Source organism: Brienomyrus brachyistius, chromosome 3 (genome assembly GCF_023856365.1).
Source record: "Brienomyrus brachyistius isolate T26 chromosome 3, BBRACH_0.4, whole genome shotgun sequence".
Classification (NCBI taxonomy): domain Eukaryota; kingdom Metazoa; phylum Chordata; class Actinopteri; order Osteoglossiformes; family Mormyridae; genus Brienomyrus; species Brienomyrus brachyistius.
Genome location: NC_064535.1, coordinates 5,973,971 through 6,000,228, shown reverse-complemented (window position 1 = coordinate 6,000,228; position 26,258 = coordinate 5,973,971). Strand labels below are relative to the sequence as shown.

Genomic DNA, 26,258 nt, shown 5'->3' with positions numbered 1-26,258 from the left:
GCCGAAAGAGGTGCATAAGACCTTCATCGCCATGGCTGGGCTCATGCTCTCCGAGTCTGGCTGTGGGGGTCCGTGCCGGCGGCGGGACCGAAGGTTGCATAGGTGGTAGGTCTTCGGCATCCCTCAGGTTCGCCAGCATGTCCTGTAACTTGGACCGGTTTGGCCCTGGGAGCGTTTGGGGCCGGGGGGAGAGACGGGGAGGGGGGTAGAGAACCTCTTAGCGCATGAACCAAGTCTTGCTCCTAAATCAGCAGTTGATCATGGGAAAATGATCAAAAATGGCAAAAAAAAGAAAGAAATCAGAGAGTGAATATACAGAAACGGGTATCAGACTCAGGAAGCAGCGACAAGGTGGCAGGAGCAGGAAGAGATAGGTGACGGTGCTCTATAACAATGCTTCCTGATCCAGTCCTCGTGCACCCACAGTCGGTCCATGTTTTTGCTCCCTCCCAGCTCTCGGTAGGAAAAAGGTCTGTGGGTCCCCGAGTACCGGATTAGGAGACACTGCACTATGGGGCATAGGACTGTGGACGCACACCCTCTCAACACACACACACACACACAAGTTGGTTTTCCTATCTAAATGGGGACCGTCCATTCACTTCTATAGGAAAAACCCCAATCCCAATCACGACACCCTTAACCTCTACCCATCCCTAACCTTAACCATAAATAACCAACCCAAATACAAGACTTTTGGCATTTTTACTCTTTTGATTGCATTCACAGGTTTTTTATAAAACTGAGGTTATCCAAATGGGGACCTCAAAAGATGTCCCCAAAAGTAGGGATATTTCAGGTTTTACTGCACTTTGGGGACAATTTGGTCCTCAAATGTGATCTGTGCAAATCCCCCCAAACACACACACAAGCACACAAACAGATATCAGAGATATACACACCTTAGTAACTTTCTCATAATCAGAAAGCAGTGACAACTGTGTAACAATTGGTGCAAACTGTTGGGAAAACCTAAATAAAGGTAAAGGGTGGGAAAATAAGGAAGAGTGAAAGTGTAAAGCAGAAGATAAGAGGAAGCGTGCGTGTCCGAGGGTGCGTGTCCGAGGGTGCGTGTCCGAGGGTGCGTGTCCGAGCGTGTGAGCGTACAAAAGGACGCCGAGAACGACAGAGATGAAGCAAAGAAAACTAAGCAAAAGAAAAAACAAACTCGCCCAAGCAAGTATGAAACTGAACAGGTATAGAGAAGCCCAGTCAGCTGAGGAATCAGAAGGGAAGATGCAGGATCATATAGGATGAAGGACCAGGAACCAGCTGGAAACCATATGGTCAGATGGCAGAGCTGAAGGAAATTAAAGTCACCGGTATGCAGTGGGGGTTGTGGAGACAAATCAGAGAGGAGAGTATAGCAATCGGTGAGGAACGGAGAAGGCGAAGGACGAGGGGGGGGGGTCAGTGCTTCTCTCCGATTGCCTTTTTCTCAGGAAATGCTTCTCGAGGCCCCCCTAGTTGACTTACTCTTCACCCCCTTTTTCCCCTTGCGCTCCTTCCTGTACTGTTCCTTGAGTTTGGTTATCAAGCCCTGGTCCACATCCCAGGCTTCTGTCGTGGGACACAGATCTTCCTTCTCTAAACAGGGGGGGGGACACAGATCGACAGGCTGTTCAGTCCCGTTCAGCACTGCCGAGACGAGCGTCCGGAACGTCCCTCCCCAAAGAGAGTACAAATTGACAGAAGACCAATCCCAGCATAGAGGTAACTGTTTGTTTTTGCCAGGACCAGACAAAAAGGACCAATGGCTTTCTCAGTGGGCCAAATGGCGAGCTGGATGGATGGTGTCACTTTCGCTGCGAGGAAGGGAAGATACCGGCACACAAGGAGCCAAACTGGTGTTGTATGCAAGGCTACAACGGCTGAGTTTTACGTGGATGTGCTGGTGAACGCAGAACAAAGGAAAGACAGATAACCCACAGCTTTACAAACATTGGGAAGGACACCAATGAAAACCACTGCTGAGGAGGGGGGGGGGAGACAATTAAGACACTACCACATATTCAGGAAGTCACAGCTGAAAGTATCCATTCGTAGGCTCAGTACGTCAAAGGAGCCATTACACCTTCTGCAGTGAGTGTGTCATGATGAAGGGAGTGAACGATTAACTAGTTACAGAAGGAAATACCTTAACATTTTCCCTTTTTATAGGGTGTTTTGTGTAGGTTTGAAGGACAGAGTGAATAGGGGCTTAGTATCTCACAGTGATAAGCCACGGTTCAAGACATTCAGACTTTTAAGATAATGCAGAGAGGCAGGTCTTTGCTGCCAAGGCCAACCACACAGGTCACTGCTAAGCAGAGTTGAGCTGAGTAAATGGAAGGACCTGGAGAGACACCTGAAAACTCCAAAAGCGAGCGTGGTGATAACTGTCTGGTTATAACGTCCCCCCTTGCAGTTTGCACTTTGTGCTTGTTTATCTGTTTCAATGCAAAGTTTTAAGCACCAAGCTCTGCCAAAATGACATAAAAAAGTACAAAAAATGGACTAATACTCTATAAATTAAATCAGTTTACACAAGTTAACTTTGTCAGCATCTGGACAGGAACTGCTGGTTACCAAATATGGTTTGGATAACGGCCATCTGAGGTGAACGCTTCAGATTTACCATACCTGTTTGCCTTTTAAACGTAAAAAGCTTTGGGAAATCTTAGGTGTCATCACGTCCTTCATTCTTAAACTGCGCTGGAAGGCGGAGGGCTTGGTCAAAGAAACACGGTAACAAAAAGCGTGTCCATGCAGCTGATTCACTATATATACGGCATTGTTTACAATCAGGCAAAGTAATATGCTACTCGCACAGTTGAGAGAGAGTGGCCTTAAATTAAAGCCTTATGGTAAACATTTAGTTGCTAGGAGGGGGTTGGCCCATCACTAGTAACCAAGGCAGTTTTACTTTGGATTACGTGACTTTTCAGTCAATAACATTGCATAACTTGAGTCACAACAGGAGAGGATTACCTAACAAACAAAAGCTGCCGAGGACTGGCTTGAGGGAAGGGTGTGTTTGAGTGGAACAAACACTGACATGTAAGGGCGGATGGGACATCCTAACACAGGCTTGTTTTTCCTCTCCTTTATAACTGATCTGGGTTACAGACACAAAAAAGCCATGATATGACAAGAACAAAAATGAGGTCAGGAACAGAAATGAATGGAGTATCTGGCTGTCTTTGGCCTTAATCGCTGAACTAAGCTCTAAGAAAAACAAGGCGTTCATAGAAATCTGTTGGCATCGAGTCCTAGACACTGAGAACCCTACGCCGTCCCCAGTCTCACCCCAGTCAGTGCCATCCCCAGCACTCCGGGAGTCTGGTGACGTGTCCATCTCCTCAGGACTGCCGAGAAAGTCAAAACCCTTCAAGGCTTCCTCTGCATCTGGATCATCAGTGGGACAAGGTGGTGGTACCAAGGAGGAAGATGGCTTCTTCCTGACAATCTGCATGAGAAACATCACAGTTGCACTAAGTAATGCTCAGGTGGATTCTTGAAGAGGACCCCATTGGCTTCTCCACGCCTTACAAAGTTCCTTCCCAAAGATCCTGTGTAAGGCGGCACTTTGGAGGAGTTGACAGGCTGTTCAAAGCAGAAAAGGCCATCTGGACAAAATGACTTGTGGCTCACCGCTGCAGAGTCAATGATTGTTTTGTCCTTCCCCTCGCTGTCATCCTCTTCGTCCTCGTCGCTGTATTCAGCCGCTGCATTCTCAATGAAGTTGAAAGCATCCATCACGGAGGACGTGGAGTCTGCCAGATCAGATTTCCTGACAGCATACAAAAATATTGTAGTGAGAAAACGGAATAAGTGTGGAGGTACACAGCGAATCATGAGCCAAGGAACAATCTAAGGATCGGACCTACGATTCCTCTGCATTCAGCTGATCTACAGTCTTGCCTCGTTTTCCTCCAGAACTTCCATTAAAGAGCATTCCTTACCCCAAGATGCCACCACCCTTATGGGACGTTTTGGTGCCGTTGACCATCCGCTCAAGGTTCTTGCAACTGGGTTTCTCTGCATTGTCACTGGTCAGACCCAGGAGGGCTTTGACTCGCTGAGACTTGACATCAAGGATAGCATCTGTGAATCCCACCTCCTGCAGGTATCTGAATAGGACAAGGGCAGCTATTGGGAGGCAGCCCATTTGCATGTATGATGTACCTCAAAGGTGGGCAGTTCGGTTACAATGCAGTGCAGAATTATTTCACCCTACACAGAACAGACATAATATCACTCATAGGCTAAAGGGGACAATTAAGTACCAGCTGTTAGCATAAACGTTCTGCATCCGCTTTCTAGCCAAAAAAATCCCAACATGTCTCTACAGATTTTGGATACCGAATTTAATATGCGAAACATATGAACTCTGACATTCTCAAAATTACGCCAAGAAGTAATTCAGGTCTGGGAAAGGTTATAACAGCAGCCCTGCTGCTGTTAACAAGCCAAGTCTCAGATGAGGCATGGGAGACACGATTGCAGTGGAACCCTTGAGTGTCTAGCTAGTCTGGTCCAAGAATGGAGCTCCGTTCACTCATGCTAGTACAGTTCCTCATGATAAAACTCCTGAAGCAGCTAGCGGGAGAATTAGAAGCATTTTTGGGTGCCAAGAGAGCACCAGCCAAGGTAGCTGTGGGGAGCCTTTGCCCAGAACGTCAGCAATGATGTAGCGTACTGCTGGATGGAGGCATGAAAGCAACTAAAAAGATAAACCGTGGGAACAGCCCAAGAAGCCCAATGCGAACCTCACCAAACGAGCTCTGAAAAGGATCCGTACTGAACTGAGGAGGAACTGCAAGCCTACTGCTCACAACCAGCAAAGCTGCAACGGCTGCTCATTTCCAATACTGCTGCCCTGCCCAAGGGCATCTAGGTGCCAACGTCCTTAGTGGAAAAACAGGGCTGGGTGTAAATACCTCAGGCAATGAGAACAAAACAGCTAGAGGAAGGGAACCCAGAGGCGGGTAGAAGCATTTTCAGAGACACATAAACACCCCTTATATCCATCCAAACATCTCCCATAACCACATACACATTAAGCTCACTGCAACATATGAATGAATGAAGTGTTATGAAGACTAGGAGAGAAAAGGTGCTTTAAAGTACTTTTAGTACGGAGCGAATAAACCAAACCGGTGTGACGTACATGCAGGTCGTGTGTTTATTAAGCATATATGTGCGGCTGGGCAGGGAGGTGTTGGGACTGACAGGTCCTTCAGTGTCTGCTCCACCAAGCCTGATTGATGGAGCCATTTGTCTGGAGCCAGGAGGTGTTACGGAGCAGTTCTGGGGGTGTTCCCCATAATCATAAATGGTTAATCCTCCCCAGCACACGCTGGTCCCACATCTGCAGGACAAGAGGCACTGTGAGGGTGTCCATGACTGGAGATCCATTCTGGGGCCAGCTGGAGATGGCGAAGATATCCAACATGCCTCACTGAAGCCAATCAGCAGAGTGTTAGGGCAGCTATCCTGACCTTTCCTGGGGCTGCATTATTTCACACAGACTAATTTATGGGTGTCAGAGTTTGTCACATTTATACCTCAAAAAAAGACAAGAGATAGTTACATTTACAGTCATTGTTCACTGTGAGCAAAGACCACACCCAAGACCTCCCTACACTGTGGCAAGGTCTCTTGCACCCGAGACCTAACCCAGCCCGCCGTTCAACCAAATCTGAACCGCAGTTCCCAGACCACAGCTGGCAGTGGTCACCTTAATGAAGGGTAACCCAGTCCAAACAGTCCGCTATCGTAGATCTACGACTCGGGGCAAGTTCCGCACTCGTTATAAGAAGCACAGCAGCCATGATGCATATCCAGCTGGTCGCGTCACTCTGCATAATCGACACAGTTTAGACAATCCCTCGGTCAACATCATTCCTCCCAGAGGCACAAATTAAATTAAAGCCCTGCGGTCATCATAAATGATAGCGGCCCTTTTTCTGGATCAGCTTACACACCAATAGGCCAACCAACTGGAGTAGGAAAAACACCTGCAACATACTTTCCCTCTTCCCTATGTATTGAAATGCATTTCGGTTCTCAAATACAGAAAATGTATACATAAATCTTCGTAGCCTGCTTTTTTCCAGTTATACTCCAACCACTGCCCTGCAGGGGGCGCACTTTCCCCACTTCCCCATATGCCAGGTACAACTGGCCACTGTCCTGTACCCATGACACAGTTCTGACCCCCATGTGGCTTCTGGGTTTTCCTCCACATATAAACAGCAGTCCTTTTTATAGACGTGAGTGTTTTTCTGTATAATTTCACCCAACATCCCTCAGAACCAGTCCTGAACGGCTTGGGTATCTGGACAACCTGCTCACACAGCACAAGAAGTTTCCACTTCGACTTCATGGATAAACTCCACATTCAACGCCTGGACATGGTGCTTGTATACAGCTTCACACATATAATTCACATATTTAGCAGACGTTCGTGTCCAAAGCAACATACAAGTCAGGCAAATAGCAGATTACAAACATACATGCTGTGAAGGAGTCAGAGAGGCATAAGTGTAGCTAGGCTGAGCTTCCAGTGAAAGCCCAGGTACGAGTGTAAGCAGGACTGGAGCAGGAGCTACACAACAAGAAGTAACAAAGCAGGAACCTAATAAGATTATTTAAGGACCAGAAGTGCAACATAAGAACATTCAGGCATCAGAGGCAGATAGAATTGAAATTGTATTTGTATTTGCAGAAAAAAAAGTAATACAAACAAAGGACAAACAACTACGCAATAAAAAATATATAGAATACTGGTCCAAGGCGAGGGGGGGGGGGCAGTTGGAGGCGGGACTCACTGTCTGAGGAGCTGCCGGCCCTGTTTCCAGGAGAACTGGTTGTTGCATGTACCCTGGATCTCATTCTCATTCTCACTCCCGTCATCTGCTAAAATCGGAGAGACACTGTGAACCGGCACATGCTGAAAGGTGGCATCCAAACAGAACATTACACAGCCGACCCGGCTCATAACATTCAGTCAATTCTTTCACACTCACATTTAATATAGAACAGCGACCTTTTATGTTGAATGACAACAAAAAAAATCATACCATTCAGGCTACAACATATTCCAGGGCTATATATGCTGGTTTTACCCCAACCATACTCTGTCCAATTAATGTTTAAGAACATAGATTCTTAACACTAGACTGAGCTTGTCTGTGCACCTCTAACAGAAAGTGGAGTATTAATTTTGATTTATAATCCATTAACTGTTTTGGTCGTTGGACTAATTTTACTGTAAATCTCAAAAAACACTTGATTGTCAATTATTAAAATTTCTCATAACAACAAGGGTTGTATTTTAGACTCACAAAAATGTCAGAATCCAAACAAGTCAAACATACTGAATTAAATGAAAGTTCTACTGGGACAGATATCACCAGTGAAAGGGAAGGAGACCCAATACCAGGTCTGCCTGTATTTTAAGAACAATGACTCTTAAATATGAGACCATGGGACTGGCAATAGTTTTATTCCCAGCGCGAAGCAGCAGAGAGCAGCATCGCTAGCGAGCCCACACAGCACTTGCAATTCAGTCTGGAACAAGCTCTTCAGAATAAGAGCCAAAGGCTTTGAGTGGGTTAGCATTCTCTGGCCAGTAGGGGATGTACTGGACACTGTGGGGTCAAAAGGGACAGACGTCACACACTGAGACACAAAGGCAGATTCATTGTCATCCGGTCTGGATTGCGCTTCCTTTTCCTGGCGCCCCCTGCTGGTGCTGCTGCAGTTGCATTCGAGAATGTTAAACAAACACATCCCAGCATCCTCTGGGACAAGGAAAGGGGGGAGGGGCTGGTGGTGGCACGTCCACCACAGTCTGACTCTGCCCCTGAATGAGTCAGAGACTGAGCCTAAAACAAAGCAATATCTTATTTTTATTGGGGCTTAGCGGAATCCCCAGAGGGATAAAAAGGACAGACAGTGCCATGTAGGCAGTCTAGGAGGAGGCTAGTTGAGGTTGCTAGGATGAGCTCAGGACAGCAATACAATAAGAATCCATTACACCAGGAATACTAAGGAGCCGCGTCGGCTAAATCCAAACTGCTAGCATGTGCTGGCTCGATTGCACACTGACTCACTTTGCTAGCATGTTCACCTCGCTAACTAGCATGCTCCAGCTCATTAGCATATTCACATCGCTAGCTAGCACACTCCAGCTCATTACCATATTCACTTCGCTAGCTAGCACTCTAGCTCATTACCATGTTCACCTCTCTAGCTAGCACACTCCAGCTCATTACCAGGTTTACCTTCCTAGCCAGCATGCTACAGCTTATTAGCATATTCACCTTGTTAGCACGCTCATTCTTTAGCACGCTCTGGGCACATCAGCATGGTCACTCTGCCAACACACGCCAGCCCGTTAGGATGCTCCAAATGAGCCAAACTAAAGAAGCACTTTAGACACCTACCAGAGTTGTAACTTGGGGGCTTCAAGTCTCCTTGATTCAACTCTGTTCCATATTTCAGCTTGTGGTACTTTGCCCTGGAAATGACAGGAAATGAGGGGGAAAAAAATGAGCAGGAACAAGAACCACCAAAGCCACATTACTGCAAATCTCACCTCAGGATCAGAGCTGCATGTTCCAACTGTCCCCCAAAGACTAGAAAAAGCCTGATTGTCAGAAACAGATCTTCCAGCCAGACATTTCAAACAGACATGAATAGTGTTTGATGCAAGACACACCAAGAGCAAACCCACAAGAACGCTCATACCGCTAAGAATAATGTATGCTGTTAAACACTATCAGCAGCAGTGTAAGCAGCTGAGTTTCCAGTAACGCTGAAGTACACTTAAGCAGAATTAAAGCTTAGACTGATGATATCAAGTGACATGTTACGAAGACACTGGCAGCCCAGCGTGACCCCGCACACACACGTAGACACACACGTAGACACACACGTAGACACACACGTAGACACACACGTAGACGTAGACACACACGTAGACGTAGACACACACACACACACACACACACACACACGTAGACACACACACACACACACACACACGTAGACACACACACACGCTGCTCAAGCTTGTGTGACCCCCCCTACCACAGGCACTAGTCGGCTATACTTATGCATGCTCCACTTTCCATTGATGCACTGTACTCCCTTAAGGATTAAAAAAAAAAAAACCCATCAAAAATACAGGACAGGTTGCTAGGCAGCCACACCACGGATGTGCTAGAGGCTTAGTGATGACGCTCCTATCTCCGTATGAATGCAGAATGCCTGTCATGTCAACGCCAAGTACCATGAAAGGTGCTTTTTTCCCTCCTGCCAACGTAGAATTTCAAAGGCAATCTGGTAAGAATACAGTGTGAAGGAAACTGGGGCAAGGCATTTAATTCACAAAAACACACATCTCTATCTCTAATTATGATGCCACCCCCCTAGGTTACGGCATTTTATATTTTTTCCCTCTATCACACCACCAGGCATCCTACCACACACCAATTTCTTTTTTTCTAAGCGGCCTCTCTCATGTTTGTTATATTACCTTTTCCCCACTAACAAACCCCTGGCTTGAAGCACATTAGCAAGATGTGTGCTGACAATGCAGTAGATGCATATAGCATGAACTACACCTCCCAGAATTCCATGTTCACAGGAAAATCATAGCGAATCCTTCAATAATGTGTCAGGGAGTGGTCGGGGTAGCTTGGAGCCTGTTTTAGACAGCACGGACACAAGGCTGCTGTACAACCTGGATGAGATGTCGGTAATTACAAAAAATTATTCCCATAAAAAGATAGAAAACTGCAGATTCTGAGCTGTCAGACCTCCTAATACACAGAGCCTTAAATCACTTCCTTAACTAAAACCTAGGTGACACAGGATTGCAAAATGTGCCACTCAATGGTCAGAATGGAGAGACCACATTCCAGTAAAGACAACTGGAGTGAGTCTTGATACTGTCAGTATTATCCCTATCTGAGAATTCCAGTACAGTTGGCTATGAGGATAGACCATTACCTCTGTTACCTCACAACATCTTTGAGGGGAAAAGCTGCAAACATAACACAAAATGCCTACAGCACCATTCAGGACCTCGATGGGTGTAAATAATTCTGCAGCTAGAACCTTGTCACCTCTTAGGGCATCGGATTCCATGCAGAGGCCAGTATCGTCTTACGTTCCCTCAGCCTGGCACAACGAGAAGTGGGCAGACGAGGGGACAGAACAAGAAGTCAGTTCCCTTGTGACAATGTCATTTCTCTTTTTTTGGGTGGGGGTGGAAGAGGCCTATCATAATCCCTGGGTCGCCGTGCCGGAGGCAGTGGACAGAGAAATCTGCTTTTAACGGCAAGCTATTGCTCGTACAGGAAAAGGTGCTCTAAATCATCCTTGATAGCTAGACTCCTAAGAGAACATCAGAGAAGATTCAAGGCTTTCACCTTAAATGATGGGTCAGCAAGTGGTTTAGCAGTTCAGGAAGCTACAGTGTCCGTTCCAATCAATGGTGCAATATGCTTAGGGTACCTGACAAAATCTATTGAACGTCAAGTAATAATAATAATAATAATAACACTATGACATTAGCACTTTACCTCAAGAACACCTCAGTGACTGCAGTGCTGTGGTTATCAACGGAAATAAAAATACATCTTACAAATAAAGATCACGATATACCTGATTCAAGGTCACGATCTGATCAAAGTGCACTACTAAGCATTAAAGCTGACACTGTGACTCATTAAGCTAGGCTATTAAAAACATACAAAAAGAAAATGAAACACTGCGCATACAGTGACTGAAAACACTGGGTGGGGAAGAGCAATGGCAGTAAATGTATTTATTGTGAATTTCAGAATTACGTTTCCCAGAAGCGCAGTGGCCAGACTGGTTCTCGCACCATGTACTTTTGTGGGAAAGAAAAAAAACAGTTGGGATGCAGACCTCTCCTGCTTCAAGGCGTACTCCAGCATCTTGATCCTCCTCACCAGGTCCTTCTTCAGGTTCTCCTGGCCTTTCCTTTCCCCTTGCAGGAAGGCGATCTGTGCCTGTGGACACAAATATCACCTCGGCGTTAGAACAGCTTTTGTATACCCAAGGATATCACAGCAATCTACAAAGACATTACACAAAGCATCAAGCCCAAATAATTTCTGTTCCAAATGTGACCCCTTGAACCTCACCTGGCTCAGGTGTCAGACCTCTCCTACAGGGACAAAACATGGTGTTTGGCCAGGGGTTAGTGCTGCATTACATAAACCAGGAATCCATTGAAAAACAAATCATCGGGGGCATGCCCCTCTAGGCTTATTCAGAGCAGGGGAGGCGGGATGAATGGCAAACTGGATTGGCAAGTAATATGACTATGTTGCAAGAACAAACAGCTTGCTCCAGCGAGACAGGCAGAGTCGTGCTCTGCCTCCCACATACAGAGTGACTCAGCATCATAAAACATCCATTGCATCCAGCTTCAGTGTCAATCTGAATCCTAAAGAGCTCATTTAGCTGCTCACAGCTGGGTGAGGACATGTGCAGGAGAAGCCCTTCCCCTACCTGATTACAGGAAAACAGAACAAAATCCTAACAGCCTTTCCTCATTCACCTTGTAAACATGGCAGCAAGCTACCAAAGTGGTTACCACGTCAGCAGTCTCTGCCACCCAACTGCATGCACAGGTGATTAATGCCCAACCCAGTTAATGACAGGGTGAGATGTAGCCGACAAACTCCCTGAGAGAGTGGCACAGTATGACCTTCCCTCAGAGATGGAACAAAAACAGCTGCAGGGCACCTGTTCAGATGCACAGATCTCCCCCTGAGAACATCTCCTTCCTTCTTCTCTCAGCTGCCTTTCTTCTACATCACAGCCAGGCACTTTGTAAACAACCCTTGATCTTCACATTCAGTCTTTGAAAATGACAGTGACATACTAACAAATCATAACATCTTCAAAATAAAAATCTATTTGTAATAGTACAGATGAAGGGGGGGGGAATCCAAACAGCTGTGCAAACACGAAGATCATGTAAATATATCACGGACCATCCTGCCTTATACATTAAATCAGTCATAGTTTTCACTACATGCCTTGAAGAAGTAAAAAAAATATATATACACACTGGTGAACTTGTCCCATTACACACTTCAGCACTTCTGCTTAAATTGGCATTTTCACCCTTTACTCTGACTGTAGCAACCACTTCACTGCTCTGCAGTCATTGACGACGACTCTAAAAATACACACACAGCAGACGATTGGGGAACCCAAAATACTATAGAAGTGTGTCACACTCATTGGACCTCTGATGAAGTGAAAGAAGGCTCAGAAGTATCCCTGGGATATATGTGACCTGTTGCTGTATTTCTCCCCACCTACGAACAAGAACACACACATTGACTGATAACCAGCAGCGCACATTCCACGCATTCCTACAGGGCACAGTAACTGCGCCAAACCCTCAAACAGCCTTTAAACAAACTACCTTCTAAAGTTCCTGCCCACTACCCCCCTTTCCCTTTTCCCAACACAGACCACACTTTGCAGCCTGTGCCACATCCATACAGGGTCTGATTCATTTTTTTTATAGTAAGCAGGATGTAGAATATTTACATTTATTTAGCAGTAGCTTTTGAAAAAAGCAACATACAAGTGAGGCATCTAGTACATTACAACCATACAGCAGTTGGGGGCCAACTAGACTAAAGTTCACTTATGCTATGCTTCCAGTGAATGCCCAGGTACAAATGTAAGTGGTATCAGAGCAATAGCTGTGTAACACCTTTCAAACATAGCAAAAGCCCAAGAACATTCAACTCAAAAGATAATGTGCAACACTAAGGCTGCTCCTAGTGTAGCGCATCATCTTTCCAAGATAGCTGTATGTTCACCGATCACCTCACTGAAACTTGCTGGACACTTTTACATCACAACTGTACCTACACTGCACTGTCTGCGCTTTAGAATCGATTTACAATGATTGTAAAATGTTATCAAGTAAATGAGTACATGTAGGGACTCAGAGACATGATATTTCATCCCTGATATAAGCATTATTGTCAGCCCCTCAATACACAAAGATCTCTCGAATCATACTGTTGACGACTATTTTCCCTCAGCCCGCTTTAGGCCATAGAATAGAATGTCCTACTAAGACTGTTCACAGATGGTTAATCAAAGGCAACCTACACACGTCACACAAACGATGACAAATTACATTAATCGCAGCAGCAAGTGGAGTGTTTGAGAAAGATTACGCTAGTCCCTGCTCCCCAGCGGCCAGGGAAGAGCTGACTAACAGAGGAATACCAGAAAGATTATCTCCAAGATCCAGCCTAATTGCCAATTAAACTGAACGACATTTCTCCACCATTGTATGAATTGCATGGCTCCTAAGCTGATGAAGTGAATGACTGTGCAATGTAATGCATCACTTACTAATCACTGAGCACACATACAGACCTTAGAGGAACACTTTAAAATTTCACAGAAAATCCCTATACTGTCTCATTTCTGATTATGAGATCAGTTGTAATGCCAGATTCTTAAACACATTGCTGAAATATACCACACAGTTGCAGCACGATCCCAGAGAATCATCTCGCATACCTGGTTATTTGTGTAGCCAGGAACTCTAGGAATAAAGAGAAGAAGCCAGCATGATTGTTGACTCTTGCTATGGCAGCCATAGTGCATGTCATCACTAAGTGCACACATTTGCTTTTCCCACAAAGGAAAGTCCAAGTACACAGCAGTGCTGGAGCAGGCGTTCCTCAAGGAGGGCTGGTCATTATCCCCAGACACACTTGAAGACTAGTTTGTTCTTGTCTTAGGAAAGGTGCTGACACACTGGCAGCCCTGGTCAAGCCCCCAACCCGTCCCTAAGGGGAACCGACAATGAACAACAATGACAATGCAGTTGGATTTGTTTCATGGCCACGCAGCTCTTATCACGTACGAGGTTCAGGGAGGGGTGAAACTGATACTATTATTATTAATCAATACTTTATTAATCCCCATGGGGAAATTTGTCTTTAGTTGAGCTCCCTCAACTAGCTCTTTTTTGTAGAGTAAGTTGTGCGCAAAGGAAAGCCCCCTGTAGCAGCACTCGGGAGCTGGGGGTTAAGGGCCTTACTCAAGGGTTTGAACCGGCGACCTTCTGATTACAGGCACACAGGCTTAGCCCACTGAGTCACACAGCTCAATGAAACTCATTTTCCTCTGGATTGGCATCTAACCAGCTGAAGAAACCAGAGCCCGCTTTTATGTCCGCTGGATTCCAACGCAAACTCACAACCTGGAAGTAATCAATGAAGAAGATATTTCACTCATTATAGAAAGCCAATGATGTTGGAGCCTTATCTAGCTCCCAAAGAAAACCCCTAACAGATCCAGAGTGCTCCTTAATAAGTGATGAGATGCTTACTTTCAGCTACCTGCTAATATGAAATTTTATTGCATTTCCATCAGCTTGTAAACTGCATTAACAGCTCAACTGGCAAGATCCCTCTGTTTGTCAGCATGCCGGAGCAGGTTAAGCTTCTCCAGTTAAGACCAGCAACAAGGACATTACAACCAGCATGAACCACTGGAGTAATTTTACTTAAGTGGGTATAATAAAGCTTTTAGGCATGTTTTCAGTAGAACAAAACCAACTTGTCAGCTGAAAAGCTATATATGGGCTGACAAGGAGCTGATATGTGCAGGCAACTGAAGGACAAGTTGAGAGAAAGGGGGGAGGGGAGAAAAAGATGAAACACTTGACCAGCTGGCAGCAGCAAACCTACAGTAGCCAAGACGTTTTGTTCTGGGGTCTTGAATGAGCCGCATTCCACAGCCTGCTAATGTTCTCCAGGGCTGACACACCGTAGAGGCCTGCTCACTATCTGGCCGCTCTAACTGAAGTCAACCATTTTCTTCTTTCAGTGTTCCTGCACCTTTGGCCATGTCACACAACCAGGCCTGGCCAAACAGGCCTTTGCGAGCAGGCTCACCACTCTGAAGAGAGACCTGATATATAGCAGCACTGGCATTAGCCAGAGGGCCACAAACACAGATCGTGTACCTGGACACTCTCCAGGGGACTGGCTGGGGGATTATTTGGCACAAGGCAAAACTGGCTAACAATACATGCTTTTCAGACAAACTGATTTGCATTAAGCATTCTGTTTTGCCAATATTAGGAGGGGTGTCATTGTGTTTATGTACCATAAAACAACCGAAGTCTGCTTAATCTCTACAGACTTAAAAACAGGTAAAATAGCAACAGACAGTTGATCAGTGCTGCTTCATCACCATTGCCAAAGACAAATCACATCTGTGGATAAAAATCCCAATTCTATTCTGCTTGGGAAAGCCCTAAAAACTGGCTAATTAAGCTACTTTCAATTGAACCAATGCTGATAATTCTAGCTGCCATTCAATTTTTAAATCAAAACTATTTCAAACATGAATTGCTGCAGTACTAGCACCCCCCCCCCATTTGACTTACTGTAGCTTTAGAATATCAATACCTTACTATCTATATGCGGGTTCATGATTTCAAGGGGGAGAAACAGCTTGGCAGGGTCTCATTTGCCCTAGAACTTGCTCAGTACGATATTGGGAAAGCAACATACAAGATCTGGATATGGGGGTTCTGAAGTGCTTGGGAATGGACCAGCGGGAGGCCATATTTTCACATTCAGAGCAATTCAAGCTCATTCTTCACTGCCTTCAAGGAAGACAAATATAAACACTCCTCCAAATAAACACATTAAATCACTGAGCCAATTACACTAATCATGCCGGGATGGAATAAAGCGACACTTAAAACCCATTTTTGGGAGGAGTTAAAGAGCAAAAGCATTGATAAGGAGATTATTAATAGGCCCAAAACACAGCTGCCACTAAATATAGTCAAGTGCACTATGGGATATCATGTCAAAAGTGTTATGTGAGCCAACTGGTAAAAATAAACTACTGAGGGAGAAGGAAACAGGGCAACAAAATATTCAAAACTCAAACCCACTGCCCCCAAGCTCATTTTCCAATGTGCCACTTTCCCAAGAAGATTTCAGATTCATAAGTTGATTACTTCTGTGCAATTAATCCAGCTGACATTCACATGCGTTACCAGGGTGGCTCAGTGAAGATGCGAGTGAGGGACGATTTACAGCTGGTGTAATTGAGCAGGAGAGAGAGAGGCACTACTGAGAGAAAGAAGGAACAGACCAGACAGAAAAAGTCTCAGATCCCAGAAAACTGAATCCCACTCCTCAGAATAGGGACGATGGAATCCCAAATCCTATATATTCATCTGAATTAATCACCATCAGAGTGGTGGAATTTAGACAATGGTCTGTCACCTGGTGTGATGCATTTCACCCACTACCAGTCGCTGATAATACACAAAAATCACATGGGCAGCAAGCTAGTATTAGCAGACGAATTTCAAAACATTAAAAAAAATCTGAATAAGTAAACAGCTGGGCTTCCAAACCCCTTTAAGCTCAAAACAATGTTCCAGATGCCCCTTGGATCAGTGCAGGCGAGAGTGGCCTACATGCAGGCAAAAGTAGGTAACCCACTTGGTCGAGAATCGCCTCCGCGCCTGCTGCTGCGATCGCATTTTTTGGCATGCTGGTAATGAAGGCAGGGGTTGACCCGTCTCCCCAGGGCAGCTGAGTGAGGGGACTGAATTAAAAGCAAAGAAAAGGTCGGCTGGCACAAAGAGCTCACTGGAATCTGGAATCTCTTGATCTGTGAGGAAGCCCCCCCCCCATCCATCCCCCCCCAGCCTCAGACCCTGCCCCCCTCCTCCGTTCCGCCATCCCAAAACCATCCTGTCTCGGTAATCAACGCTGCAAGAAATCTCTGCCACACCTCTGGGCTACCCCAGTCCTACCCCAACAGGGTGGGATCATAGCATCCTTACAGGAATTGGATGGACGTATTTACTTATATCTCAGAAGAATTTTCACTTAAAGGTCATGCTACAAGTCACTGCATGCTGCTGCATAGCTCACACCCTGAATATAAAATCAAACTAAACTATGCGAAGAGACACAGCAGGACAGGGGGGGGTGTGGAAAGGGCTATGATAGATCTAGCTTAATTATTTTAGAGAGGACTGTGTGGCCGCTGAGGCTGGCAAACTCCCCTGGATTATTTCCAGGCCTCAATTCAGCTGACCCTCACTAATCAGCATTTAACAAAAGGGTCAGTTTACCTCAATAATTAAACAGTAAGACAGTAAGGCAATAAGTAACTACCTGGGCTTTGGCGTAAGCAACACAGCAGAGAACACGATCATCAGTGTAAAATAAAAAGCTGCCACGCCCCCAGTGGACGGCACGCATATAATTACTGCCCACCGTGCGTCACTGCCTACGTCGCTCTGGCCAGTCACAGTGTGATGCTGGCCACTGTCCCCTTGAATGATCTTACCCTTTCACTGGACCCAGCAGTTCACCAGCAGCGATGACACCAGCACCCAAAAAACAGGGGACCACAAAGAACGGCCATCACACAACCAGAAGGCGGATCCTTGAGATTCAAGAACTTTATCGGCCATGTACGACAGACAGGTGCATTGGAATGTGTGGCTGCCCGGCCCCCACTCTATCACGAAAGTCTATTGACAGTATAAATTAGAAAGATATGTAGGTTGATAACGTGCCATAACAGACATATATTATGAATATGGTGTGTATATGACTGTCACGGGAGATGTTCAAAATTCAAACTGCCTATTGGCTATACATATTAGCCGTTAGCTGCAGATACGATATGGGACAAAGCCAGGGGAAGGGCAACTTAGGTGTGTGTTAATGAGGATGTGGGAGCGCGAGCCTGAGTATTTGCGTGCTAGCGTGCATGTGCATGGGTGTGTCTGCAGATTTCTCCAACTGAGAATGCAATTCGAGAATATCTAATGGCGAGGGGGTGAAGTTTCGACCTTGTGGTGTTACCAAACACTCAGACGTCAATTCGGTACCTTCAAACCTCAGGAAAGTATATTCCCCGCACGTTAGGGCCTAAAGATTAGCATAGAGGAGACTGAGGTGCAGTCACGACTGCACTCCACAGTGCTTAAACATATTAACACTGGGTAAACACCCTCTGCTTTGAAAAACAAACAATGGTCGGGGATAATCCGCTTACTGTATGAACCATTATTGTATTTATGTCTGAGTTGGGGAAAAGAACAAAGAATAAACTGTACGGCCTGCTTCCACAAATTTGCACAGCGATGGCCAAAGGGACATCAGGTGGCATGTCAAAGCGACTCATTCTGGTTAGGGTTCAGCCTGCCATACATACGCAAAACTCTAAGCCAGACAATAAACAACCATGGTTATAGTCTTCAGCATGTACAAGTCTATTATAAATGTGGTGCATTCGAGCCACTATTCCTGGTAATATAATATCATACACTGGGCTTTAAGCATCTTCCTAACTTCTGGCATTACGGCTGATCGGTGTATGTTTGTTTGCACTTTATATACCTTAAAGCTGTATGCACAATAATTTCCCCATGGGATCAATAAAGTTAAATACATTCACACCACAAAAAAAGATAGATATTAATAGACAGTAAACATGAATAATAAACAACTGGAAACAGTAATAGTCACAGAATAAAGAAGCCGAGCCCTAATTCTCTCATACATGAAGATGGAATCTAGCATTGCTTTCTCGTCAAACCCTTGGCAGGTGGAACCCTTCCTCCACGCCATTCATCCCATGAAGGACAACGTGCCCACCTCCTACAGATGGTGGACTGCCTTCCAGAAAACCAGATCACTAATTAACCGGGCAGTGCTATTCGGGAGCAGGAGAAAAAAATAAAAGGAACCTTCAGCTGCTTATAGGTCACACGAGTTGTACGCAACTGTAATGCTGGAAGAGGAGCTGGGCGGCTTGTCCAATGAAAAGGGCACCGAGGGGAAGAGTCTGGCCAAAACTGCCCTACTGGCACAGCAGAGGCTCAGCAGGAAAAGCCACACAACTTAACACAGGGCACAGGCTTGTCTTTATGCAGAGGAAAGGCAGACAGAGAGAAAGAGAGAGACAGAGAGAGTGAGAGAGAGATGGGAGGAGATGACAATGACTTCCTGCGCACACCCCCTCCAACACAGAGTCCAAATGCAACGAGGAAAACTTGAAGCAGCGGGCATGCAATTCGCTGCCCACCCTCTGGGTGCCATCTATCGCCTGGTTGTTGCATCTTACTCACGCATAAGGAGATCGACCAAAGGACTCAAAGTCAAAAGCACATACAGGTCAACATGAACGATTCCCATGCCTCCTACCCCTATTAGAAATGGTAAAATCGCTATTCAGGCATTGAGTGGAAACAAAGGCAGCTGAGGGGCTCGTGGCTCTGCAGGCGAAACTCGACGCGAGTGTCATGTGAGAAATTCACCGCAAACTTCAAGACCAAAGAGGGTGGTACCAGGGCAGGAAGCTGCATGATGTCACTGGCAGTAGCTTGCTGAGGGAGGCCGTCTGTGGGACTGGGTTACGGCAATGAGCGGTTAACAAAGGAAGGAACGAACATCTCTCCCCAGACTAAACATAGCTCAACAATAGCTCATCCGCTTATCTGTTCTATGGGATTCCGCTATCCCACAATGCCCAGCTTACGTTCTGCAGGACTGTTAATGAAGCTGGTGGTTTCAGGAAACAACTACAAACCTAAGCTGCTGAGAGTAATGTCACAGCATAGGAGTCCCTGTTAACAAAACTAGCTAGTTTTAGTGCTGTTGACTTCAGCTGACCACCCATCCCCCCAATTTTCCCCCCAGGAGAGGATGCATGAAGAAACCCCAAGGGCAAGTCCTACACTGTCAGAAAAAAAGCACCAATTTGTACCTTTGAGGGTACAATTACTTGTTATTGGGGCTGTTCTCCCAAGGGTTTGCCAACTGTACCCTAGTTATAGGTAAATGTACCTTTTAGTCTAATTTAAAGTACAGCCATAAACTCTGATGAACATTTCTGTACCATTGGGGGGTACGTTAATGTTTGTTCCTTGGGGAACAAAACTGTAGAAGGGTTGTAACCCTTTTTTTCCTCTGACAGTGTGTGTGGGGGGGGGATATAATACTTTGACATTTAGCCATTTAAGCACAAGCTAATAAACTCATTGCAAACCAGGTAAACTCCTAGAATGGTTAAAGATACTAAATTAATACTAAATATGACAGGGAAAAATAAAATTAACAGATATCTTATGGCTATGACTTTGATGTTTGTCCATTAGCGCATGGACAGAAGCCCGAAGTGAGGCTGGACTTACACACCCTCTCCAGCCCCACCCCCCACCAAATGCAGAGTCTGGAGATCCCAAATGGCGTGAGTGTCAACTTCTTTTTTTGTCCTGTGTAAGGAGAAGCCGCTTCGGAATGTCGAGATTTCCTTCGCTGATGCCAGAGGCACAATTGCAGGAAGAAGTTACAGGACCAAGGAGAGGGAAGAGGTGGGGCCAGGGGTCAGCAATGAGAGAATAACTATACGGCCTGCTTCTTACTATCAGTGCGTCACCCACAATGTTTATAAGCCTAACATTATTATTTGGCTTATAGTGAACAAACTGTAGTTAAGAGACCTGTAATAGTCAAAGGTCTTTGAATGACTGTGGGACTGCAGCCAAATTCCTATTGGTTCACAGCAGATGGAAACAACCAATCCCAGGACAAAGTTCCCTTGAGAAGCCAAGAACCCACTACAGAAGGGGTGTGAATACTGACAATGCAACAATAAAGTACTAGAATACCTCACATAGCTGCCCATCCAAGAGTTTACCCATCTCAGCTTGATGTTAAGTGCAGCTGCAACACCAGCATTTCTATGCTCTGGACTACAGAGGAGGAACAACCAAGTTCCTTGCAGCAGGGGATCTAAGACAGTGTGACCAGCAAAGGTGCTTGGGCAAAATAAGCTGGGGAAAATGGAGGAAAAAGCAACCGCAACAAGCCGCCTCTCATAGATCTGCCAGCACCTTGCCACAGGCACCAATGTCCTCCTGTCACAGGACACCTCCACAGAGTGCGGTTCAGTGTCAAGCTGGATGAGGGCTACTCCTGGATCACTTAGTCCAGCTGATAAGATCTGCCAGCAGCCTGAGAGGACAGTGTGTGGAAGCCCATATGCGGCCTTGTGCAAAGCCTCCAGCTCCAAACACTGTACAACAAGGTCTAGTCTTGAAATGGTACAATGATATCAGGTGGCTACTAAACTAAGAATTGACTATAAGCAGAATTTGTCCTCATGGCATAGGAGCCCTAATGACCAAGAAGATGCAAATCCATCATCCAGATGAGCCAATGAAGAGAGCCGTACACTATAAATAAAGTGTATGAACGCATGACCGTTTCGGGCTGATACTGGAGACTGAAGCATAGCGTTACAAAACAAAAAGGCACAAAGACAAACAATATTTGACTGGTCTCGTGATGTCAGGCAAATGAGAACCTGGAGAGCACAGACCAAAACACGCAAGCACTCTCTCACAGAGCTCAGACTCACTCATTCGTTCATGCGTAACCGACAACAGGAATTCAAGAATATTGAGCAGGGGAAAGTAGAGGCAACCAACTCTGGAGGAAGCAAACTCGGTCATTTCCTCTGAAATAACTTAACCGCCTGAAATACAAACATAGGGGTGTTTCCACGCATGCAAGACCATTTAAGTGTCTCTTTGGTTTGTGTCTGAGAGGACGTGATAGCACTCTGCTAATGACTTTTCTGAACACTGCCCACTCTCCTTGCCACTACCTTCGACTCTGGTGGGGTACCTTCTCTCTGGCTTAGGGGCCACCTGGATAAACTGCCGCCACCCCACACCTTTTCCAGCAGTTCCTAGTTAGTCTCCTATCCAAGTACTGGCCAGGCCCAAACCCACTTAGCTTCAGGTGGATTACCTAGTCAGAACTGCAGGTGGTATGGCTGCTGCAGAAGCTGTTGAACATTCCTTTGCACGCCGCTTGCCTTTATCCTACCACGTTGGCTCAGGATAACTAGCAACGTCAACGAGTCACTAGTAGACCAAGCTTTGGGCGATGGGTCAGGCCAAGGAAACTTTAGCAAAATTCCTCGCTTATCATGTGTACATTGGTATTTGCGGACCAGGTTACGTAACTAGGCCGCAGCAATAACATTGTCCCTGTCGCCCACCCCTCTGCAGTGGCTGTCACTCCAGGCAAAACAGCTCCTGCCTTGAACACCACTAAAGCTCAGGCAATTGGGGCAAATGGCTGCTTTCGGTTGTAGGACACAGTGTAGGTGGCCTTCTTAAGAGGAATATTCTTGGGAGAAAACTTAGAAGCTGCACCGTTAAAAGGCAATGGTACTACGATTACCTAAACACCACCCTGGAGTCATGATATTTCTAGTGTGTAACTGCTAAATCATAAAATCACTTAACTGGAGTTATCACTCCATTAAATTACTGTGATCATGCTTGATTTTCCCCAATGTGCTTTCAAATCCCTCAATTCTTCACATTTAATCAACATCTCTACTTCAACAGTTAATCAAATTGTAAAATCAAGCCTGTCTGCCACTTTGCTACCATGTTACGCCTGCGGGATGATGTACACATAGCACATGGTGTTTACACCTACCCCAGCTGTGTTAACATAGGGCCATGGACAACATCACGAACACAATCCCCTTTGTTATATTTGCACACAAACCCTGTGACCAATGACAGTCAAGCTTAGTACGCAGAACCAGAGCTAATACATGAAAAAGACCTAACTGCAGGTAATCCCACATGCTTCATGACAGTCACTAGACATTAGTGAGTTTGGTTAGGGGGAGGGGGGCAACATTACTATTTCCTCCCTCTTGGATAACTTACTTCCCAAGAAGAGAGATAAGCAAGAACAGAGTGGGACTTTGTATGTAAATACCTACTGCACCACGAAAACCACGATATGAGAAAAGGAAAAGTATGTGTCCATTCTTTTGTCCGTGCCAGAAAGTGTTAACAGTTCCCACGTGCAAACACTATCAGACATGCAGCCAAAACCAGTGTGAAAGCACTATGGGTTAAAGACCACCGTTAGGCCGCTGAGTAGATCCTCAGGCACAGCAGTGCAAGGTTCCCCTACATCGCACAAGTGCGTCAATAGCACCGATTTAAGAAGCTGGGGAAAGGATTACATACGAAAAGGCACCACCGAATCTTGCATGAACAGTCCAAAGCAATAAAGGCAACTAAATGAGAAGCAGACACACAACAAAAAAAGACTTGTTCCTCGCAATGTGTAACGACAGAGGCCTCGAGATTACTGCCACATGTGTTAAGTGATTTACACATATCCAGTTCCCAGAGGCGTTAAAATGCGGGGTCTGGCTGACGGTGCTGATATCACTCTCAAGCGTATCGATAAACTATGCTCCTGATGATGATGATGATGATTTCTATTATGATTTTAATGATTTCGTTTGCGGCGCCATCACCAAAACAAACTCACAATCACGTTAAAATGCATGTGGGATCGCGGCTGCCGGTTTGAACGACATAACCGGCAGCGTGCGGTTCAACCACAACAAACGCAACGCATGGGGGGGGCACATATTCTTTTTTAAAACCTTAACTTAGTTTCATATCCGTTCCGGTTTCTAGGACAGTCGGCATCACTTAAGTTAATAAAAATCTAGTTGTAAAAAAAAAAAACATCTTTTCTAAAAATTCTATAAATCAAAGTGCGTCGGGGTAAAATACCGCCACACTAAAAACCTCTCTCCTTTTCACTGACGTTCCATTCCGATCACATCAACTACTATTAACACTTCGTCAATCATTCAAGCTGCAAGGTAAGAGAAGCGAAACGACATCTTTAAACCAGCAGCTCAGCGCCAGATGAGGCATTAAATGCCGCAATTCGTTTATTTCTATGCACGTGTCGCGTTTAAATTCCAAATGTCTATCTTCAGACCATAAAATTCAAAAGGACTGTGACATTTATGTGTATAGACATAAAGCCATATGCCACCAAGACTGGAAAAAAACAACGTGCGTTTCTTTTAACGTTTTAATATCAAAACAAACTTTGAAAATGTAGATTTTTTTCAGACTGCCGAATCTCTCGTCACTTAACTATATTTCTAGTTTTTAACACATGTACAGGAGTTAAGAGAAACCTGTGAAGTATGCAAAAAAGGCGCCGGTTTGAACAGACTACAACTCCTTCCGTGACAAAATAAAACGCAAATCTGCTACAAAATTCAGCAAGTTAAATTGGTCGGGTTTTTGATCTGGGACCAGCAATGAAATTACCCTGTAAATACTGTGACAGAGATTTTAACTTCGGTCGGTTATATTCTGACTGCACGGTTTACGCTTCAGTGGGGAAACCGGAACAGAAGTAACCAGTTAAGTAACGAAAACACGGCGGTGGGGCGTTTCGGCCACAGGTTAGTGGCAGGACGGCCGCCTAGTCTGCGGACACCCCGCGACGTCCCGTTCGTCGCCTTTGGGGAAGCGCCGTAGTCAAATCTCACCCTTTCAGTAACGTCAACATTTCAGAAAAAAACGAACGAAAATCCGAGAATACGACACAAGCAGCCTCAGGTTTTTTTAAGAACAAGAGTTGTGGCCATATGGAGCCCCATCCGGGCGGAGACCGGTCTGCCTGGCCGGCCGGCCGGGTAACGTTAGCATCGTGCTAACGTTGCGGAGCGATGACTCGCAGTACAGACGTTGAGCAGCTCACACTCCCTCCCCGACAGCACAAAGTATGTTTCCCGCTCAACAAAAAAAGAGAAAACGAAAACGGAACCCCCCCTCCCCCCACAAAGACATAAAAGCAGATAGTTATGTACCTGTAACTCGGCCCGCTCCACCTCCCATTGCGCCCTCTCCACCTCGAAACGGGCCCATTCGTGTTGCAGGAAGTGCAAGATCCCGGGTATACTGTACTGAGCCCTGACGGCCTCGCCACCGTCGCCTTCGGCCAGAGACCCTTTTCCACCACCCGGCAAAACCGAGTTATTATTATTGTTGAAAAAGACGCCCGGCCCCGCCTGTTCATCCATGACCAGGTATAAGGGGGTCGGATCTAGGACAGCCGGCAGAACTTCTCTGTCGGGGGATCCTCTCCGCCGCCTGTGAGCTGACTGCGATCTCCGCCGTTACACCATGAAAAAAAACAAAAATACCAGCGTTCTCATCGCAAGCAATCTCCTTTCTGACAGCTAGCTGTCAATCAATGACGCAGACCTCCGGGTAACGCCCACGGCGTGCAGAAAAGCATGACGGGATTTGTTGTTTTCGGGAAATATCTTGCAGGCTGATCATGCCAGATGTGATATTTACTCATATTTGAAATATACGACGTTTTTAAAGTACCATATTACAGAATCGAGCTAGAATACCATAAAAAAGCAACAAGTGGGAGCACAGTTAGAGAAACTTCATTATTATTCTTCGATGGTGAGAAAGACTTTTTTTCTGCAGTCTTGAGTATCTTATTAATATCCTGTGCATATAAAAAAGACAGCTGTCTAAAGCCAGCCATCGGAGTATAATTATTCAATCAATGTTGAAGGACAGCTTAGTTTCGCAAATTCTACCAGTCAGCTGTTGTTTTATGTTCATGCGGGGGGCGGGAATCCTGATGTAGACTATAGTCTATAGATGCATCTTAGAGCGGCTGTTACAAATTATTAGTGTATATAGGCCTATATTCCTCACTGACAGCCGAAGGCATAGGAAATGCGCACTTGTTAAAGGGGCTGTATTTTGGACGTTTCTTTTTATGGTTAAGTAGTAATGTATTTGTTACTTTAATATCATTTCGTATTATACTTTTATGTGAGTGAATCAACTGATGGGGGCTTTCATAGCACAGGAATGATCTTGGTGTGACAGCGCAGTTTCTTCCCCCCGGAAAAGGCTATTTATGAACTTTGTCTGATCAGAGAAGGGAAGCTCTTACATAGTGCAGACTGTGGGAAATATCTGTTCCTGGCTCCATCAGGACGAACTGAAAGTCCTCTGTGCTCGTTGCCAGGACTTTCTGGGTGCGGGAAAAGCACTGTCCTGTTGCTGAATAATTTTGCTGCCTTTTATTGCCGTCTGTCACAGCCAGCTATTCCAACCACCAGGCAAGTGATGATCTCATCTAGTAAAATTCCAGTGTTATAAGAGCATGTTTTGTTTTGTCAGAGCAGCAGATTCACTGCAGATTTCACTGACATTAAGTCTCACTGACCACTAGCACATTTGTAGGAACCTGAAAATGTAATTGGGGTTAAGCTTGTTCATGTATAACAATCAT

General features: G+C 45.5%; 1 protein-coding gene across 4 annotated transcripts in view; it reads right to left on the bottom strand.

Annotated features, from left to right (window-relative positions):
• The window catches only part of LOC125738505 (striatin-like), a 30,040-nt gene extending 4,890 nt beyond the window's left edge, over nucleotides 1-25,150 (bottom strand). Inside the window, exons 1-9 of one of the 4 annotated variants that reach the window (XM_049007509.1) lie at nucleotides 24,802-25,150; nucleotides 10,930-11,033; nucleotides 8,436-8,509; nucleotides 6,816-6,900; nucleotides 3,945-4,112; nucleotides 3,634-3,772; nucleotides 3,289-3,448; nucleotides 1,477-1,587; nucleotides 22-165 (exon numbers count right to left, since the gene is read on the bottom strand). In XM_049007509.1, the coding sequence (XP_048863466.1) occupies nucleotides 22-165; nucleotides 1,477-1,587; nucleotides 3,289-3,448; nucleotides 3,634-3,772; nucleotides 3,945-4,112; nucleotides 6,816-6,900; nucleotides 8,436-8,509; nucleotides 10,930-11,033; nucleotides 24,802-25,014 (1,198 nt within the window). In that variant the 5' untranslated portion in view covers nucleotides 25,015-25,150. Of the gene's footprint in view, nucleotides 1-21; nucleotides 166-1,476; nucleotides 1,588-3,288; nucleotides 3,449-3,633; nucleotides 3,773-3,944; nucleotides 4,113-6,815; nucleotides 6,904-8,435; nucleotides 8,510-10,929; nucleotides 11,034-24,801 lie in introns of all 4 variants that reach the window. The other 3 variants (XM_049007508.1, XM_049007510.1, XM_049007511.1) reach the window with 3 other exon arrangements.
• Nucleotides 25,151-26,258: the final 1,108 nt, after the last annotated feature.